The sequence below is a fragment of the Peromyscus maniculatus genome, chromosome 8, assembly GCF_049852395.1.
Source record: "Peromyscus maniculatus bairdii isolate BWxNUB_F1_BW_parent chromosome 8, HU_Pman_BW_mat_3.1, whole genome shotgun sequence".
Lineage (NCBI taxonomy): Eukaryota > Metazoa > Chordata > Mammalia > Rodentia > Cricetidae > Peromyscus > Peromyscus maniculatus.
In genome coordinates, this window is record NC_134859.1 from 54328374 (window position 1) to 54348351 (window position 19978).

At 53.3% G+C, this 19978-nt stretch overlaps 3 protein-coding genes and 3 non-coding genes across 10 annotated transcripts; all 6 read right to left on the reverse strand.

Annotated features, from left to right (window-relative positions):
* Positions 1-284: 284 nt before the first annotated feature.
* Positions 285-5981, reverse strand: Eif4a1 (eukaryotic translation initiation factor 4A1). Of its 3 annotated transcripts, none has more exons than XM_006973436.4 (11): positions 5809-5981; positions 4510-4558; positions 4155-4287; positions 3633-3772; positions 2416-2584; positions 1984-2093; positions 1743-1886; positions 1528-1665; positions 1361-1450; positions 1043-1122; positions 285-952 (listed from the first exon to the last, which is right to left on the reverse strand). In XM_006973436.4, the coding sequence occupies exons 1-11, from the start codon at positions 5829-5831 to the stop codon at positions 808-810; spliced, it is 1221 nt and encodes a 406-aa protein (XP_006973498.1). In that variant the 5' UTR covers positions 5832-5981; the 3' UTR covers positions 285-807. The 3 variants fall into 3 exon arrangements, with proteins under 3 accessions (XP_006973498.1, XP_076398814.1, XP_076398815.1); XM_076542699.1 differs by lacking the exon at positions 5809-5981 and adding an exon at positions 5152-5478; XM_076542700.1 differs by lacking the exon at positions 5809-5981 and adding an exon at positions 4640-4800.
* Positions 1184-1325, reverse strand: LOC121831902 (small nucleolar RNA SNORA67). The gene has a single exon (XR_006075497.1). It is a non-coding gene; the product is annotated as a small nucleolar RNA SNORA67 (small nucleolar RNA).
* LOC121831940 (small nucleolar RNA SNORD10) lies at positions 2190-2334 on the reverse strand. Its single transcript, XR_006075532.1, has one exon. It is a non-coding gene; the product is annotated as a small nucleolar RNA SNORD10 (small nucleolar RNA).
* LOC121831920 (small nucleolar RNA SNORA48) lies at positions 3271-3414 on the reverse strand. Its single transcript, XR_006075515.1, has one exon. It is a non-coding gene; the product is annotated as a small nucleolar RNA SNORA48 (small nucleolar RNA).
* Positions 5982-6679: 698 nt separating the features above from the next.
* Positions 6680-15784, reverse strand: Senp3 (SUMO specific peptidase 3). Of its 2 annotated transcripts, none has more exons than XM_006973437.2 (11): positions 15524-15784; positions 13989-14699; positions 12901-13140; positions 12696-12807; positions 12204-12351; positions 12038-12085; positions 11072-11149; positions 8048-8185; positions 7775-7858; positions 7601-7651; positions 6680-7193 (listed from the first exon to the last, which is right to left on the reverse strand). In XM_006973437.2, the coding sequence occupies exons 2-11, from the start codon at positions 14686-14688 to the stop codon at positions 7083-7085; spliced, it is 1710 nt and encodes a 569-aa protein (XP_006973499.1). In that variant the 5' UTR covers positions 14689-14699; positions 15524-15784; the 3' UTR covers positions 6680-7082. The 2 variants fall into 2 exon arrangements, with proteins under 2 accessions (XP_006973499.1, XP_076398813.1); XM_076542698.1 differs by having other exon boundaries at positions 14936-15529.
* Positions 15785-16799: 1015 nt separating this feature from the next.
* Tnfsf13 (TNF superfamily member 13) lies at positions 16800-19898 on the reverse strand. 2 transcript variants are annotated; one of them, XM_076542703.1, is made up of 8 exons: positions 19765-19898; positions 19100-19235; positions 18885-18989; positions 18486-18564; positions 18302-18349; positions 18036-18154; positions 17674-17812; positions 16800-17129 (listed from the first exon to the last, which is right to left on the reverse strand). In XM_076542703.1, exons 1-8 carry the CDS (start codon positions 19881-19883, stop codon positions 17020-17022), a joined length of 855 nt encoding a protein of 284 aa, XP_076398818.1. In that variant the 5' UTR covers positions 19884-19898; the 3' UTR covers positions 16800-17019. The 2 variants fall into 2 exon arrangements, with proteins under 2 accessions (XP_076398818.1, XP_006973500.1); XM_006973438.4 differs by lacking the exon at positions 19765-19898 and having other exon boundaries at positions 18885-19758.
* Positions 19899-19978: the final 80 nt, after the last annotated feature.

The window sequence follows — 19978 nt, forward strand, 5'->3', positions numbered from 1 at the left end:
AGGGGATTGCCAATTAGCATTCAACCTGGGTTAGACCCCAAGCACGGATTGTTAACCAAACCAGGTTTCCCGCACTCCTTGACCCCATTCCTTGACTGGTTCAAGGCTGTCAGGAGGTGACACTTGGACTAATCAGTGAAGGGTATCTACTGGCAGTACATTTTCTGTCGACGGCGGGTCACTTAAGCACCGGTAGGGGGCAATGTAACTACTGTAGTTCTGAACTAGACCAGCCGATCCACATGAGCGGCAGGTGGGAGGGGACAAAATGAGAAGCCCAAACAGGCAGTTTCCAAGTCATTTTATTCAGAATTTTGTGTTTGTTTCCTGAATCAATAAATACTATACAAAACAATGTAAAAATGGCTACCATTTTCTCTCCCCTGCTCCCCTCACCTGGGGACAATTCCCTGGACTTCACGCAGGGACTCTCCCTGTAGACTTGGTCCAGCAAATGAGGCCAGACATGTTTTAGACCCTTGACACTTTTGGAGACTTGGCTGGGGTAGGAAAGCCTTTAGAATCAAGTGACTAAGTTAGGGAACTGGATTAGTGTTTTTTTTTTTGGGGGGGGGAGACGGCGCCTGGGGCAGAGCCTACCCCAAAGAAAAGGGTGTCTAAAATGTTCACGGTTCCTTCTTTGCCTCAAAAAGTGACATTTATTCAAAGAGAGAGAGAGAGAGAAACAAAAAAAAACCAAAAACAAAAACAAGATGTCCATCCCTTGGCTCCCTTCCCTCCCCCCTCCAGCTGTTCCTCAGCCCCCCAGGACTGAACCCTGGCTAAGCCAGGTAGCAGGACAGCCCCTCAAATGAGGTCAGCAACATTGAGGGGCATCTCTTCAATGGAGGTGTTGTAGAATGTCTCAATGTCTCGAAGAGTCCTTTTGTCTTCTTCTGTCACCATGTTAATAGCCACACCTTTACGGCCAAAGCGACCACCACGACCAATTCTAAGGGGGAAAAAGAAGAATTGATGGGAATAGATGACATGTGGGTTTCAGCCCACTGAGTATGAGTCTGGTATCTCAGACCTTCATTACCTGTGGATGTAGTTTTCCCTGTTGGTGGGAAGGTCGTAATTGATGACTAGGGAGACCTGCTGTACATCAATGCCTCTGGCCTAGGTCAAGAAAGATGACAGAGCCGTCAGAGGATACAATCTTTCTAGACTGACTAGGCATACATGTAGGCAGCCAAAGACAGGCAAAGGCAACAAGCATCCCTTGTTCCCCAGAGACCTCAGGCATGCCAAGTTTTCTTCCAAGTTGCTACGTTCCTGAAAAGGGCACTAGTCAGCCCTTTGGAGAGGGAATCACCTTGGACCCACCCTTGCTTTCCCTATACTGGCCTCTACTCACCAACAGGTCAGTGGTAATTAATACTCTGCTAGAACCAGAGCGGAACTCCCTCATGATGACATCTCGTTCCTTTTGGTCCATATCTCCATGCTAGAAAACAAGGATGTGAGTGACAGGCAGCACAGACTTCACATGCACACAGCTGTCAGCAAGATTTGAGAACTTACCATGGCAGAAACGGTGAAATCCCGGGCATGCATTTTCTCAGTGAGCCAGTCCACCTTCCTTCTGGTATTGATAAAGATTACTGCCTGGGTGATAGTCAGGGTTTCATACAAGTCACACAATGTGTCAAGCTTCCACTCCTGGAGATCCGGAAACATCAGTCAGGGGCTATACCCAACAACTTACTGCCAAGGCCCGCCTCCTGCACGGGCCCCACCTCTCGCTCCACGTTGATGTAGAACTGGCGGATACCCTCCAGGGTTAATTCTTCCTTCTTCACAAGGATCCGAATGGGGTCTCGCATGAACTTCTTGGTCACTTCAAGGACATCAGAGGGCATTGTAGCGGACAACAAAACTACCTAGTGGGGAAAAAATGGATCAGCCCCAAGGGTGGTTTGTACTCCCCACACCACAACCAAGCCGCAGCTACCCTATGAACACTGTAGCTTTTCTTACCTGTGTGTTACTGTTGAGTTTTTGGAATATATCATAGATCTGGTCCTTGAACCCACGGCTTAACATTTCGTCTGCTTCATCCAGTACAAACATCTTGATGTATTTGGGGGCTAGAAGGCAGAAAAGACACCAAAACACAATCAGAGAAATGCTTCACATTTAATTAAGTTTCTTGATAAGGGTGCAGGCAAGGAGGAAGACAGTCTGCTCTCAGAATGTAAGGACTGATCCTTTGCCCAAGGCCTCCCTGCCAGGCCAGACGACAGCCCTGGTAAGTAGAACACCACCTGGGGAAAGGCCACAGGGAAGGAAGCTGGGCTCAGATGACACGCATGGGGTTCATCACAGAGCAACTCAGTTCCAGTACCGGAAACTAAAATGCTAGGAAGTGAAGCTGGGGAAGTGACCCCGCAACTGGAAAGCAGTACTCACACAGGTATCTCCGGTTAAGCATATCAAACACCCGGCCAGGGGTGCCCACGATGATATGGGGAGCTTCCATTTGCAGCTTCTGCACCTCAGCACGAACATTGGTGCCCCCAATACAGGCATGACAAGAGGCACCCATGTAGTCTCCTAAAGCCATGACCACTTTTTGTATCTGAACACAAAATAGAGACATCTATGTCAGCTGGAGCTATACCAGGTAGTTCATGGGAATTATTCTACCCTTTACCTGCTGAAACAGCTGTTCAATAAATACCAATACCACCACCACCACCACCACCACCACCACCACCACCACCACCACCACCACCACCACCACCACCACCACCACCGGCAACTGTCTAAAAATAAAAACCAGGCAGCTCTTATGGCTTAGAATTCACAGTCCCCATCCTACCATCACATTCCAAAAGCTGGGATTATGAACACATTGACACACCCAACATGTTTATTTATTACATCCCTGCCACAGAACCCAAGACTTTGCTTATGCTGGGTAAACTGTCCACTACTGAGCTAGCTACACCCTCAGCCCATACACAAAACATAACCCCCCCTCCAAAAAACCCTGGATATACAGCTCTGTTTTTTAATTCTTTAATTTCTTACTTACATCTCCCAGATGGTTCAGAATAATCACTAGGTTTAAATACTAGTAACAGAGTAACATCAGGATTTTTTGTTTTTAAGACAGGCAGGGTTTCTCTGTGCAGCTCTGGAGCCTTTCCTGGATATCACTCTGTAGACCAGGCTGGCCTGGAACTCAAGAGATCCGCCTGCCTCTGCCTCCTGAGTGCTGAGGTTAAAGATGCGCTACCACTGCCTGGCAGCATCAGGATTTTATGTGCCCTAGGCATGAAACAGCTTTGGCCACCAAGTCAGGCATCAAGCTAGGATGAACAAAGGACTGCCATCTGCTCTGCCCCTGACTGATATAAGAGCAACACCACCAACAAGGTGTCTCTTTGCCCATTGCCAGGGGTTTCTTCAAAGAACAGCTGACCCTGCCCAGCCAGCTGGATTCTACTTCCCTTCCCACTTTGCTTGAGAATCAGGTAAAGGAGTAGTTTTGCTGGTGGAAAAACTGTTGGTAATTAGCCCAAGTCAACAGTTCTAGCTATCCATGCCAGCAAATGCACCTGACCTCTCAGCTGCCATCATTCTTACACCGGACATTCCAAGAGGGAAGAAGCCGCTCTTACCTGCTGCGCCAACTCCCGAGTGGGCGCCAGAACCAAAGCCTGAGTGGCCTTTAGATCTAACTCAATCTGCTGCAGGATAGATATGGCAAACGTAGCTGTCTTCCCAGTCCCAGACTGGGCTTGGGCGATCACATCATAACCTGTAAGCAGACAGAGAATTACATGTGCATCCATCATGGGCCCACAGACAATTGAGACCTAACCGCATAATATCAATAAGGAAACAAAGTTCTAAACAGCGTCAAGGGCCTCACACTTTTGCCACCATGATATTCTGACAACAAAGTCCAGGGTATCAGAACATTGTGAACTCACTCACTCCACGCCCACTTGAGCTAGACATAACACATTAAAAATAAAAATGCCTATGAAGTGGGAACACCAACCCCGTATCCAAGGTATGACCTAGGTACCAAGGAGCTGGGATAAACAAGCTGTTTCCCTCTGCCTGCGATGCCCACCACCAGCTCCATCCAGGTCAGGGACAGTCGACTCCAAATCTGTCCTGAGAACAACTCTTACCCTTGATACAAGGAAGAATGGCCCGCTGCTGGATGGCAGACGGCTTCTCAAAACCATAGGCATAAATACCACGGAGGAGGGATTCGGAGAGATTCATGTCATCGAAGCTGTCCACAATCTCATTCCAGTTACTCTGCAGGACGCAAAGAAACAAAAACTCACTAAGATAGCAGCGTGTGTTTACACAAAAGACACAGCCACTCCAGCCCCCCCCAAGCCTGACATTTCATTCTCAAAGACTGAGGTCACTGTCGCTATAAGGAGGCGCCACCTGTTTGCTTCAGACATGTAATGTGGGGACTGGATGGCGGAGAACACTCTTTGACAGGTTAATGGAAGAAGGTTCTAGTCTCACCTCGATGACGCCTTCAGGCTCCATCCCGTCGGGGCCATTGTCTCTGGATCTGTGGATTCAAAGCATCGGTTTTGTTTCCTGGTTGCGCACAGCACGGAAGCACCCAGCCCATTCCCGCTCCAATCCCCACCTGCTCCCAAAGGACAATCAAGGCGCAGTGCAGAGCGACCCTCCGGCCAAGCCCCGGGGGCTGGGCCTCCACACCCACGGCGCCGAGATTCGGCCCTGCCCACCAGCCCCACATGTTCCGGGCCCGGCCGATCCAAGCGCGTGCACCTCCTCCCGGGCACCAAGGCCACCGGAAGTCCCGCCCTTCACCTCGGCGTTCCGAGGGTGGGCCGTCCCCTTCCCCCCACGTCATGCCGCCCGCGCCCTCCCCCACTCCCTCCGGCCGGCCCCCCCTCCGCAGTACCCGGATGTGGGAGGCCGCGGGCGGTGGCGGCCTCGCGCACAATGAGCCCCAGCCGAGTTAGCTCAGGGGGAGATTGCACAACACAGACAGGCCAAGCAGACTGGGGGAGGGGAGCCTCTCCAGCGGCCATGTGCTCACCCGCCCCGCCACTCGGCGCCGGCGTCTCCCCCGCCATCGAACAATCCGCAGCCCGCCCGCCCCCGTCGAGCAATGGCGTCGCCCTCCCATACCTCAGGCCGCTCACCCCCGCAGCAAAGTGGACCTGCCCATCCGCAGTTTGCCAATTGCCCGGCTTGTGCGGCAAAATGGACCCGCCCGCCCGGCGCCGGGTGGGCTCCCGGTGCCTCCCGCGGCCGCTCCTCGGGGTCAGGCTCGGTCCTGGCCGTCAAGAAAACCAGCACCCTGAACGGCCCGGTTCTCCTCCCCCGACCCCCACTCCAGGAGCGGCGAAGGGACGGCGCTGGCTCCAGCCCCGGGCACCCCCGCCCGGGCAGGTGGTACCGCCGGAACCCGCCGGAACGCGCGCGCCCTGCCCGACAACCAGCCCGGCCGGCTCCGGGCCGCGCCGCCGCCGCCGCCCCACGCGAGGTCGCGACCTCGCCTCGCCTCCAGCACCCGGGCTCCGCGTACGGCAGCCCCTCGGGCGGAGGCCTCGTGACGAGCCTCGCGCCCCCCGCCCTGGCCAGGCTGTCCTTTCCCGTCTCCGCGCCGGCGGCGGCCGTGGACCTTCCCCTGCCCCCTCCGGACGGTTCCTCCCGGCTCGGCTCCCCGCAGCCGGGCGGGTTTGGGGCGATGGGCCTCTCAACCTCCGCCCCCGGCCCCCGCGGGGCCGTCGGAAGGGAGCGGCGGGGTAAGTAGCCGCAAGCTCTTGCAAATGCCTTTCTTACCGAGAATCCTGACTCGCAGACATGATCCTTAGAATCTAGGGCGGAGTGCCCGCCTATCGACAACTTATAGAGCGCCCGACCCCGCCCCAGCCATCGCATTGGCTTGGCCGCCTCTGCCCCGCCCGCCGGCGCTCTGCAACTCGACGTGACGTTAGTTTGTAGGCGCTTTAGCTCGTACGCCCTATTGGGTAATTTGAATGCCTATCAAGGTCGAGGCCCGCCCTGCAGCCTCATTGGCTGAAGGGCCCGCCTTTCTCGCTGGTACGGAAGTGACATACAGAAGTCGAGCCTCGCGGCCGGGCAGCCATCTTGGAGCCCAGCACCTTTACACGTGCGGAGGCGATCGTGCCTTGGTCATGTGGCTCAGCAGGTCCTATCATGCGACGGGGGTGAGGCCTTAGCCTCTGGGGACTTCCGGGCACTCGGGACTACCACTTCCCTTTACATCTCTGCTACAGGTTTCTACGGGACTCAAGTTTTACTCTCCCGTTCAGTACAGACTGGTGTTCACAGTGCAGCGGGAATGATAGAACCAGTGTCGATACCCCAGGGGGCAGAAAGTTTCCCTAGCTGGAGGGAAAAAGGGTGGAACCCATTTCTGGGCTAAAAGGCTAAAGGTATGCTGTCAGGGTTCTAGGCCCACTCCCCGCACTCTCAGGCTCCCTTTATTTTTGAGGCTTGATTCCTCTTCTTCTGGCCCCCTGCCAGGCTGGCTGCCCTGGAGGTTTGTTTGGATGATGAAGTATTGGCACATATAGAAAGCCGGCTTTTGAGATCTTAGACCTGAAAACGGGGCAGCTAACAGCACTAGCTGGGAGGCCTGAGATAGAGCACATCCGCTCTTTTAAGGCCCCTCAAGGAATACCACCACTTATGTATCTTCAAAGGATCCTTTATTGACCAGAGCAGGACCGTGGCATTTTTATATATATATTTATATAAAAAAAAAGTTTGAACATCCGGCAGGCAGTAATCCCTTTGCCCGCCCACCACCCCACAGTTTTCCTGCCCCCTGAACATGGAAGGAGGAATGGTGCTCCATCTAGGTCACAAGGCAACATTCCTCTAGAGAGGGAGACAAGGACTCTTATGTGGCCACTCCCTTCCCATCAGAAATCAACATTCTTGCAAAGAGAACAAAATACAGAAATCAAAACATTTAAATATGAAAATCCAAAGGGAATTGGGTGGGGAGAGGAAAGGGACTGGAGTTTCTGGGGAAGGGTCTCCCTTGTCCCCTGCCCATTAGTCGCTGGGGGTCTGGGGTCTGAGGCTCACACAGTGAGTTTGCAGTGACACAGTTCCTTGTAGATCTGGCGTCGAAGTTTGGGCATGTCCTGCTGGGTGAAGCTGAATGGCTGTGACAGGGCCAGGTGCTTGCAGTACTGGGTGTTAACAAAGCAGGCCGTGAGAACCATTGACTGAGCACACCTCCCAAGTCAGGGCCTGTGCTACACATTTCACAGAAACCCTTTTCTCATCCAGACTGGCATTAGTGTCTAGTAGCCTGGGGCTGAAACACTCTTCATATTTGGTCCAGTCTCCAGTGGGAGAAAGTACACTGAGTTGGGAGGATGTTGGGAAGCCTCTCTATCAGGACCAAAGCCAGAGAACCAGTCCCAACTCTGGATGGAGAGGGGCCTGGAGAACACCGATGAAATCAGGGTTTCTGTGCTCTGACACATAAAGGTACAACCTGCTCTACAGTCTGGCAGAACCAAGTGAGGCACGAACTACCAACAACCCCTAAGCCACTGACTCGAGCTGAGGAGGCGGCCCCATCACTGCTTACCTGTAACACAAAGGCACCACAGTCGCTGTCGTTATTCTGCCTGGCCACATTCTAGGGAAGAGAAAGCAAGAACCTGTCGTCCACTTGGAGACTCGCAGAGGTTATGAATTCACTTTCTGCCTCCTCTCCACTACCCTCCCCATTACACGAGTCCACTTCCCTCTGGAAACTCACCATTTTGAAGTAACCTTTCCAGCCCTGGTGGAAATCCAGTCGGTCTTTTTTTACAGCCTCTGCCTGCAGATACTTGGCAATATGCTATGTGGGCAGGGGAAAAGAAAGTGATACTTTCATCATTTACCAGCCGAATGCAGCGTATACTGGTGGCAAGCACCATGCCCCTGGCACTCTTCTGACTCCAAGCCCACAGTTCTTCCTGGATGCCTTGTTCCCAGATTGCCCTCCATCTTTATCTTTATTACTTGTTTTCCCACAACCTCCTCAAACCTTAGGGCAGCGGCGGTTCAGAGTGCGCTGTGAGTCAAAATAGGTGATGGTGCGCCGCCTTACATCAACTGAGATGAGGGACCAGTGTACCTCCAGATGGATGGGGATTAGCAGTAGTTCCTTATTGAAGATGTCCACCTGAAGAGAGAGTGCTGGAGGTCAGAAACAACAGAAAGAAAACTCTGCTGACTGCAATGAGGATTCTAAAGAGAGAATATGGAACAGGCAAAGGAGTCATAAAATACAGATCCTAGATTGTGAGAGAAGGCTCAGTTTCAGAAGTTAATACTTATTTTGGGGGGGGTGGGGGGTGAGGCAAGGAAGCAGTGCTTGGTATACAATGCAGGGTCTCCTACATGATAAGCGAGCACTGCACGACTGTGTTACACCTACCCTGTTGCTGAGATTCTCTGTGTGTGTTATGTGTGCCACGCATATGGAGGCCAGAGGTCTGACAGTGTCCTTCCTGAGTGTTGACCTTTGGTTTAAGACAGGGTCCCTCACTGACATAGTACCCAACGAGTAAGCTTGGCAGGCTGGACAGCAAGTCCCAGGAACCCTCTTATCTCCACTTCCACAGGATTGATATTACCGCTACAGGTGGCCTGGCTTTTTTAGGTAGGGATCAAACTCAAGTCCTCATAATCACTCTACAGGCTGAGGTATCTCTCTAGTACAGATGTTGCTTTGTGTTGTTGGTTTTTTGAGACAGGGTCTCTCTACATAGCCCTGGCTGTCCTGGAACTCACTATGTAGACCAGGCTGGACTTGAATTCAGAGATCCTCCTGCTTCTCCCTCCTTAGTACTTGGAATACAGGCATGCACCATCACACCTGGCTGATGTGGAGATATTTGATGGTGAAGAAGAAAGTTAGAAATAAGAATAGTATCAGAATATACATGTGCTTTGTAATTCCAGCAGCTGGGAAAACTAGGAGTGAATTCAGGGCCAGCCTTTGCTACACGAGATCCTGTCTGGTGCCAGGTATTCATGCATTAAAGGAAAAAGTCTAGGTAAAAACCCAGACTCTGTAGCAGGAGAGATGGTTCACAGGTTAAAAGCACTGGCTACTCTTCCTGAGGACCTGGGTTCAATTCCCAGCACCGACATGATGGCTCACAACCATCTGTAACTTAAGTTTCCTGGATTCAATGGCCCCTTCTTGCCTCTATGGCACTGCACACATGTGGTGCAGACATTCATGCAGGCAGAACACTCATACACACCTTATAATAATAATTAAAGCAAAAACAAAATAGACTCAGGATTTTGGTGCCACATTGCCAGGGTTGAAATCTAGCTTCTACACTTACTGGTCCAGGTGACCATGAGCAAGCTACTTAACCTTCTATATGTTGCCTTATCTGAGGAAGAGAGCAAAAGTACCTGTCTTTATTCATTATAGGGAGTAAACCAGTCACTATCCACATGGACACATGGTCTGAAAGAAATGCTCAGTTAATGTTTGTAGTCACCCTACCACAATTTCGTGTGTCATTCAAGACAAAACTGCCAATTGGGCAAGCAATTGCTCAAGGTCACAGAAGTAAGCAACAGTACAGGACAGACTTACATTTTTTTATGTTCATTATTGGGAGGAGGGGACACACATGCCATGGTATATGTGTGGAGGTCAGGGGACAAGTTGATTCTCTCCTTCTACCATGAGTCCCAGAGATCAAACTCAATTCATCAGGCTTGACAGCAAGTGTCTTTACCTGATGGGCCATCTCGCTGACCCACGCACAAAAATATTTAACTCAGGTATACAGAAGGATAGAGTTTTCACTACATGGTCACTCTCGCCTCTACCGAAAGAAACGAGGCTCACCAGGTCCGAGTAAAGCTGAGCACAAAAATTACAACTGGAGCTAGGGCGGCAGTCCAGTGATGAGTGCTGCACAGCTGTAGTTCTAGCTAATTTTTTTTTTTGGGGGGGGGGACAGGAGACAGAGGTAGGGAGGTAGTGTTAGGTGACAGGAGGCAGGCCGGCAAATGGGTGTTAGAACCAATGTTCCTTTGTCGCTGTAGAGATTTCCAGGCCTTTCAGATTGGGCAAATAAACCTACAGAAATTCTGGAATCCACCCCAAACCTTCTCCTGGCCCAATTTTTCCTGTTACTTAGGCCCCAAACCCAAGTATTATCCTCCACTGCTCTCCTCATCTCCCACATGCAACTGCCAGGAAAGTCTACTGGTTCTACATGTCAAATCAAACGTAGAGGAATCCCCTCCCATCTTCCCCTCTGGCACTCCAGTCCAGCGACTTCACCGGGACTCCCTTCCCCTTCCATCCCATCACGGAACAGGAGCAGCACACATGAAGCATTCTAGTCTACTAGGGCTGGTAAGACGCCTCAACAGGGCAAGGCCTCCCCAAGCATCACTACCTGAGTTTGAGCTCTGGAACCCACGTAATGGAAGGAAAGAACTGATTCTTGTAAACTGTCTTCTGACCTCCACATGCCTACCATGGCACACACATCCACACGGTAGAAATGCAATTCATTTTAAAACGGCTTCTCAATGTACCCAGAGTAAATCTATCTTTTCAGCTTACCTTACACGCCTCACAATCATTCTACCTTAGTCACCGTGTTCCAAGCATATTCTTCTTCTATCTGGGTCTCAAACACTTGCTGTTCCTTTTGCTTAGAGCACTGGTTCCCAGACTACACATGGTGACTCCTATCATTCAGATACGGAAGGCCTTACTAAGTCCAGTAAGACCTCTTCCCAACCTAAAGCACCTCTTACTCTTACGCTGTCCCATTCATTACTGTTTTAATATGTTCACAGCACTTGATGACTAGCTGAGATTTAACTTACCCTCATCCCATCAAGGCAAGATCATTTCCTTATTTAATATTGTACCCTTAGTTCCTACAATAGTGCCTGGCACACAAGGTATTTAATATTTAGCAGAATGATGACCAGGGTTGGGGAAAGGGCTCAAAGAAAGCAAATCTCTTAAAACATTAAGACAAGGTGCTGCACAAGTAGTTGTGAACTCATGACTCACATTTTTGGTCCACCTTTTCACCCCATCATAACCCTTGGTACGGAGTTTGTCATAGAAGAAACTGTTGAAGAAATGCACCTGTGCCAAGGAGACAAAAGAGCCGGGTAGAATTCAAAGACGTCAGAGCTGCCCACAAAGATCCCTGCCACGCTCCCAACCCACAGGCCAGTTGCTAACGGCCTAAGTGAATGGCTGCAACAACTACCACTCTAATTCACTTAATAGGAAAGTGGAGCTGGGGTTTTGTTTGCTTTCTTTTCTTCTGTTTGTTTTTTTGGTTGGAGACAGGGTTTCCCTCACAGCTTTGGCTGTCCTAGAACTCACTTTGTAGACCAGGCTGACCTTGAAGTCACAGAGATTCCCTGCTTCTGCCTCCTGAGTGCTGAGATTAAAGGTATGGGCCACCATTGCCCGACATGGAACTGTTTTTAACTTTCTCTTACAGATAATTCCTGTCTCAATTATTGGGGGTAACTAAAACACTAAAGATTTGCTTACGGATTTAAAATAAATCAGCCGGGCGGTGGTGACGCATGCCTTTAATCCCAGCACTCGGGAGGCAGAGCCAGGTGGATCTCTGAGTTCGAGGCCAGCCTGGGCTACAAAGTGAGTTCCAGGAAAGGAGCAAAGCTACACAGAGACTGTCTTGAAAAACAAAAAAAATAAATAAACCGATTACCACTTACTCCTCCTCCTCCCAAAACACAGACCCTAGTTATGTAAAATGGAAGAGATGAAAGGGGATGTAAAAAGTTGCTAAGAATTACAAAAGTTCTGGGAATTAAAGAATCTCTTTGGTGCCAGGTGGTGGCAAAGGCCTTTAATACTAGCACTGGGGAAGTAGAAGCACATGGATCTCTCGGTTCAAGGCCAGCTTGGTCTGCACTTCAAGTTCCAGGAAAACCAGAGCTACACAAAGAAACCCTGGATCAAAAAGAAAAGAAAAAAAAATCCGGTTGGACCTACCTTTTCAGGGACTGTGTCCATGACCAGGTCTCCATACATGTTCATCACCTGGGGAAAAAAAAGAGGAAAGCAACTTGCTCTGGAGGGTGTGGTATGGATACAGGGTCCCCCCATGCAAAGGCTCCACTCTCCAAAAGCCTCTTCAAGCCCTTCATCTTCCTCTTACCTGGTCATTGAGCCAGTTCTGTCCATATAAGGTCCCCAAGTCATCCATGGTGAGCACATGTCTTTTGTAGGACACCCGGAAGCCCCGCACCATGGCATTGCCTGGCATTCGCTGGTAGGACTGGATCAACTGCAGTACCAGACTCTTTCTGAATAGGCCAAAGGTTTGCAGCTCATACAAGAGCTAATGGGGATGGGCAGACAGAAATGCCCACAACTGTCTAAAGTAAGATTCCAAACCAACTGTTCTTTCTTGTCACAAGTCCTTTGGAGGGTCTCCCGCTCCCCAGAAAGAGGAAAGATCAGGCATAAACTTTTCAGTGTCTCACGGCTCCTCCAATTGTCTCACAGGCTCGGCACTCCGTCTGCGGCCCCTCCCTCTCTCACAGCTGTAGCTTTTCTACCCCACATACACCCTGAGGAGGAAAACCACCCTCCCTCCCTCCCTAAGGTCCCAGCCCCACCTCAAAGGGCACCCGCCTTCAAACCTCACCTGGAGGGTGTGGAAAACTCCTGTTGGAAGATGTCCTCCAACTTCTCTACAACTTCATCAGTGCTGAGGGGGATGAGGCTACCGTAGGTCTGCAGGAATTCATCTAAGATGCCTGAAGAGAGGTAGGAGAGAAGAGCAGGGTGAGGCCTTTCGACTCTGATCTAGGAGCTGGCCAAAAGGAGACTGAAGTCCTCTAAAGGCTTACTCTGCACGCAGGTCACATGTTCCTCCCGCAGGGGGCTATGCTGGCCCGCTTTCTCCTCAGGCCGCTCTGCCTCTTCCACAGGGCCCAAGTCAGAGCCCTGAAAAAGTTCCTGAGCCACATGGTCCCCAATGCTGCACACATTGCTGATGAGTATGCTGGCATCAGGGGGTGCCAGGCTGCGCTCCCCTTCAGGACCAGATAGTCCCCCAAAACCATTAGGCAGAGTACATGAGAGGAGGCCTGTAAAGCATGGAAAAAGGATAGGAATGAGAAATCAGCCCAAGGGAAAGAACTGCTACATACAAATACGAGCACAGAACAGACTTGAAGCAGGACCTAGCAATATAAACCTTATGGAACGCAAACCCCTAAAGCCTAACGTAAGGACCACCAGAGTTTCCAGAAGGAAAGAGAGTAGTCGTTCCCAGTCACAAGCAGCAGGAAAGCAGACAGCTGGGGTTCAGAGAGATTTCAAAAATACCCGCCACCAATACATGCCTAACCCCCAATGAAGTACAGTGTAAAGAAGACTCATTAATAAGGATGATAAAGTATTAGGCTAGAGTTTGCCAAAGAGGAAATATTCTAAATAAAAATATTAAAGTCTACAGATGATTTATCCTCCTTGTAGAGCTCACATTCCACAAGCTCAGTGAGTAACCTGTGGAGATGTGCATAAGCCTTAATCCAAGAGGAAGGCGGCTTTGGAATAGACAACACTGATTTTCCTAAACCATGGCTCCCTTTGTCATCTGTACTGAAGACCACAGGACAGCTACTTAAGGGTCTGTTCCCTCTCCCTGTGTTCCAGGCATCATTCCTGCTCAAAATTAGATTCCCCCACTCCCACAGAATAGGAGCTCTCTTTGCAGGCCAGGCCAGGCCTTGATCCACTGTTCCTGTCTTAGCCTCCTCCCGAGCGATAGGATAACAGGTGTGTGCCAGAACCCGGCCTTTCAAATGAAGGCTTAATGAGATCGTTTCTCCTGGACGCCTCACTCTGCTGTCCTTAGGCCCAGTTCTCACCACAGCCACCAACTCCTGGTGCTCCAGGCTCTTCACCCTTCCCACTCCATTTCCCACCTTACCAGAGTCGGGGTCCAGAGGAGATTTTGGGGTCCACCTTAGTCCATCTTCCTCCATGGGGGGCCCAGAGGGCACTGGTGAAGACCCTCTCATCCCGTCCTCAGCCATGAGAGCACCTAGCAGACCCAGCCGGGGTGGGGGTGGCCCCCGGGGAGAATCAAAACGACAGCAGGGTGATGGCACCTGTGGCGTTGCACCCCCTTCCTGGGGTGAGAGATGGTTCTTGGTGTGTGCCAGATTCCGCCGCCGGCCTCGGTGGCGCCCCCAAAGCTTCCAGTGGAATGTCAACGAGGTGCTTTTTGAGTAGAGCAGCATCTGGAAGGCTCTCATGGCTCGGCGCCGGCGCTGTGAGCAGGTTTTTCTATGAGAGGGTCGGAGAGGGCGAGGACGCTGGGAGGCCCCCAGGTGGCCCCATCTAGGGGGTAGCCTCCAAGCTGCTACTTCCTCCTCCTCATCTTCCTCCTCCTCCTCTTCCTCTTCTTCACTAGCTGAGGCATCAAAAGAGGGCCGAGGGGCAGGGAGGCGTCTAGTTGGCACTGTGGTCCCTGACCCAGGATCCGGCCCGAATCCGCCACCTGACTTGAGCCGGGGCTTAGGGGGCAGGGGCCAACGAAGACGTTCTCGTCTGGGGTTTGAGTAAGTGGTGCCGGGTCCCGGAGGCTCAGGCCCCCAAGACCCGGTCCCTTGTATAGTCTCTTTCATCTTCCAGTACTCTGTAAGAAAAAAAAAAAAAAAAGGTTTGAATGTCAGAATCAGAACATCCTACTCCTCCCTCCGAGATAACTGTTCCTCAGCATTTCCCCTCTGATTTCAGATACAAATAAAGAAAATCTAAATACTCCTAATCTCAGCTCTTCTCGGCTAACCTGGTCCACAGGGAGCCCTCCAGAGCCTGCCATTGCTTCCCTCGCCCAGGGGAGAGGCAGAGGGAAATGACGAAGTGGCAGACCTGAGAGATTTCACTTCTAAGCTCCGTAGGTGAAGCCCAGTATTTCCAGGCTCCACTTGAAGGCCACTATGGGTGTCCTTAGGGCAAGTCTTGGGTTACTTTGCTCAGGAAAGGGGCTCCACGGGAATCCTGATATGGGTATCTGGGAAGAAGACAACTTTCACCAGGAAAACTTTGTTCCCGAGTGGTAAGTTCCCTTTCACTCTGGAAGGACATGGGGGGAGGGAGGCACATACGCCTCAGGTGTGGGGAAGGGTGCTGCTAGGTTTACGGCTCAGGAAACAGAGTGATAAGAGGGGAAGATCGCGGAGAAATCTGGAAGTGAACCCAATCGCTGCTTAGCGACCGAATCAAGGCGCCGGGGCAGACCGAAAGCGGTGGGAACCAGGCAGCCCACCCCGTCTGCAGCCGCATCCCGGGGGACCCGACGGCTCCCCGGCCCCGGTACGGTTCTGGAACCGAGGGGCGGCTCGGCACACACGGGTCTCAAGTCCCTTACAGGGCCGCCTGGGCCCAGTTAGGTGCGAGCCAAGACCCGGCGTGGAGGGGACCCCCGAAGGGCGGGGGGAGGGGCAGGGGCGTCCTCACCGGGGCGGGGGAAGCCGGCCACACGGGCCCCGGGGCGGCTGTCTCCGCCTCAGGCTTTCCGGCTCATCTTTCGGACGGCGGCGGCGGCGACCCCGCCACTCCTGATGTCTTCAGGTGGAGCCGTCTCAGTGTACACGATGCCAAGGCTCCGGGCCGCGCGCCCCGCCGCCCCGCCGCGGCCGCCTCCGGTGCGGCTTTAGCCTCCTCCACCTCCGCCTCCGCCACCGCCACCGCCACCCCTCCTCCTCCTCCTCCTGCTTCCCCTCCCGCGAGCCCCAGGCCCACCGCCGCTGGCGGCGCGGAATTAGGACGTCACACCCGGCGAGCGGCGCCGGCGCGGCCCGCTCCTGCCGCCCGGCCCCGCCTACCCGCGAGCGTGCGGCCCCGCCCTCGGCCGAGCCAGCCGAGCCTGCGCACAGCTGCCCGGCTCGCCGCGCGTGGCAGCCCCGCCGCGCGCTCGTTTACGCCGGCGTGTCGCGTCCGGCCTCACGTTGTACGTCGTAGCCATACAGTCCTCCCCGGTCCCCGTCCCCCCCCCCAACCCCGCCGTGGCCTGAGCTTGGGGTGATCCAGTGGGCTTCCCAGAGCGTGGCCGGCCTGCACGTCGGGGCGCCTACGGGAACTGGCCCGAGAGGCCTGGCGCTTGGGGAAACGGAGGCAGGCCGGGGGGGGGGGGCGACACTCACTTTTTTTTTTTCACTTTCAGCAGGGCTTGATTAAGGGGTGAGACACGGCCAGCTTGCCAGGGCGTGCAGTACATACAAACTAGCCGGACACCAGTCCAGTCTTTGGTTGTTTGGTTTGTTTGAGACGGGGGGGGGGGGGGGGGGGGGTCGGTCTCAACCATGTAACCCTGGATGGCCTGGAACTTGCTTCTCAGACTACGCCGACCTCGAACTCATGCAGATCCGCCTTCCTAGCACCGGAATTAAGGACCTGAAGCACCATGCCCAGCTTGGAAGTTTACCAGGGGGATGGGCAGCATGAAAGGCAATGCAGATCGACGCACCATAAATGCGTTTTTCTAGATGGTAACAAGAACTCGGACACAATAGAAGTGAAAACGGGGTTCTTGGAAATTGAAGCGGAGGGCACTCGAAGAGGCGTGGCCAAGAGCCCCGGGCTTCCCTAGCAGAGGCTGTATTCCTTCCTCAAGCTGCCGCTAGATGGTGGTGCTGTTCTGGATGCATTCCAGTGGACTCCGTGGAGTGGACAAGGCTTGGCACAGTCCACGGAAACCCCCTTAACACACACAACAAAAGAATTTGGGGCTGGGTGGGAGATAAACGCAAAATCTTGTACCTTTTTAATATCCTTTATGTCAAAGCCCAGGGAGGGGGAGGGGGGAAGGCAGAGGGAGGGACAAGAGTCACGGATTCAAACCCAAGGAGATCCCTTCTTGACCATCTGCTTGTCCTTTGTCTGGCCAGTCCTTGCAGCCTCCAGTACGGGCCCACAGTGCTCTTCTCAGTTCAGAACCCCCTCTGACAGCACGGTCACAGTTTCACACACCCCAGGAAGGTTCCGTGCGGGGAAAGGCTAAGTTTCGCGTTTGCCCGTGGAATTTTGACCGTCAGAATATCCCCTTGATGTAAATGAAAGACGCCTGAGGGGAAAGATGAGAGAACAGATGTTCAGTGAAACACAGGCAGCACCCGAGATCTCAGATGTTTCACACTCGGCTCCTCCTCCATTTTGATTTATGTTTTCTTTGTGTGGAGGGGGGGCGGACATGGGCATGTGTGGAGATCAGAGGACAACTTGTGAGTCAGTTACTTCCTCCTGCTCTGTGGGCTGTAAGATCAGACTCAGGCAGTGAAGTGTGAGGGATGGAGCAAGCACCTTCTCACTGGCCCTTGTTTCATGTTTGAGACAGCCTCACACTGTACTGGAGGCTGGCCTTGAACTTCAGGCCAGCCTCCCACCTCAGCTTCCTAAGTGTTGTGATTATAGGGGTGAACCCTGTGGTTCATAGGCTCGTCCCTTTTCTCCCTGTAAGGACGTGGGCATCTTGCTCTTTATTCTTTGGATTTGCCTCTACACCCGGGTTCCCAGCTCTCTTCGCAGTTCCCCGGCTCGAATCAGCTCTGCTTGAGCTGATGTGACCTGCTGTGCTCACAGCAGCCCTCTACGGACCCCCGAGTTCTCACCTGCACTGTAGCAGCTATTGTACGCCCGGTCAGGATCTGAGGGCATACTTCGGACACATCGGAATAGGGTCTCCCGTCTCCCCTGGCTTTCCCGAGATACCACCTGACCCATGGTGAACGTCACATCATGAAACAGGACCTGTCGGGGGAGGGAGAAGATGCTGAAGAAAACCAGAAATGCAAAATTCAGTCCTGGGAGGCCTCGGGAGCCCTGATAAGGAGCCAGGCAGTAAGGAGGGGCTCTTCTAAGTGTGGGGTGAACAGAGGGACCAGGGGAACCCTCAGTATGAGGTCCATAAGAAAGAAGGTGACAAGCCAGCCTCCATGCCCACATGGTGGCCCCAGGGCTTGTCTGGGGTTACCTGGCTGTAGAGCAGATAAATTCCAGTGTCCCAGACTCGGACAACGTATCCTTGGGCCTCCAGGCCTCTCCCACGCCGAAGAGCTGGTTGCCATATCACCTCGGTCACGTCAGAGTCCACTGCAGGTGAGGATCGTGGCAGGTCAGCATTCTTTACACTCAGATACATGAGCTCCCCCCTTTTTCTTTCTAGAATTCTCTTGGCCCCAGCTCCACAGTTCCTGGTTGGTGCCCTCCCACAATGCCATTATTTAAAATAGTGCTCACCCTTGGAAGTAATGTTAACGGGAACAAGATGCAGGATTGAGTGCTTCTCTAAGGAGAGAAGGAGGAAACAGCGGTGTTGACCTGCCCCTGGAGTCCACCCTCTGCCCTCACCTCAGCTCTGGTCGGGCATTCCCCAGACTTCCGGATCACCTCCCGCCCCCGCTGAAGCCCAGGGCTCACTCACTCCTGTGCCTGGGGGTGAACACTGCTCTTCGCCTCCTAGACCTCGCCTCATCCTTCCAGGCCTCCAGGACACTGGGACTCTGCTCGGGAAAGAGGGTCATTTAACTAAAGACACAAGGGTCTCAGACAGCCATCATCCCCAGCTCTCCCCAACGCGAGGAATAGCTCAGATTTCTGCACCTGTCCTAGGCCCCTGCTCTGGGCACTGACTCCCTTGCAGGGTGTTCTTGCTACAAGAAGTATCAATCTGTAACAGTCTATCTTCCTGGAATGGCTGTTCCCTTGACTTCCGAATCCAGGGCTGCCTCTTGCACCTACTTGAAATGTTGCAGACTGAGAGGCCCTGAGACCCCTCTGCCATTCCTCCTTCACCCCAAGTCTCCCCTCCCCCCTTACTCACCTGTTCCCAGAGGCTCTGCCATGGACATTCTCCCCGCTTCTGGGAAGGGGCTCCACTCCGCTGCTGCAGCCGGCTCACCTCCCTCCTCAGACTTTGCAGCTCTGTCTGTTGGAGCAGTAGCGCCACAGCACAAGTCACAGCCCCCAGGACCGCCCCCCAACTCAACCAGAGAGCAACCGAGAGGGCCGGCTCTCGGACCGAGCCCCCCATGTTACCTGGAGATGAGGCTGGCATGAGCTGGGGATGCTGCCCACAGCCGTGGTCTCAGAAATGAGGTGGCCGGGAGGGTGGGAATACAGGCAGGGCACAGAAGGGAAGAGCGCAGTTACGCAAGGGAGAAATAAAAAGGAACTGGAGAATAAAAAGGAGAGAGGAAGAAAGCAGACTCGGGGTGCTGTTAGTACCCCTGGCCCACCCTGTAGAGCTGGTGTCACTCTGCCCCCCACCCCAACTCCCAGCCTCGGGAGAATTTGGTGCCAATTGTCTAGGAAGGACAGAGCGGCCTGTGACACCCAGAAGGAGCGGCCAGCATTCAGGAGCCCAGGGACGGCCCCTGAGTTGGAGGAGGGAAGGTCGGTTGGTTATGGGGCATGGTGCCAGGAGCAGGGAAGGGGTATAAACTGGGCAGCATTGAGCTTTCGAAGGTGAGTGGGGCAGAGCCTCTGACTCGGGCCTGGACGGGATCTCTCGGGAGGCTCCTTAGGGGTGACTGGAGATGAAAAAAAGGGGTTGAGGGGCCAGCAGGGAAGAGAACCCGGGACAAGAAGCTGGCAGGGAGCTGGGGTTAAGGCTGGGCCGGGCGTGCTGGAACCAGGCCTCTGCTACTCCCCGTGCTGAACTTGGCAAGCTGGACTTCCTGTTTCCCAAGAAGAGTTCTTACATAAGGCTCTCCGGACGGACGAAGAGACAAAAGAATAGAGTCCCAAGCCCCCAGCCACTGCGGCGCTCCCCAGGCCCAGGGGCCCGGCTCGTGCGCCTGGCCCCCGCAGTCCTTCCCATGGCTCTGAGCCCCTTTCCAGGCTAGCTGCCACCCCATCTCCTGGCGAGGGCCTGTGCCAGCACCTGCTGAACTGCTGAGCCTTCTAAGGCCGCCA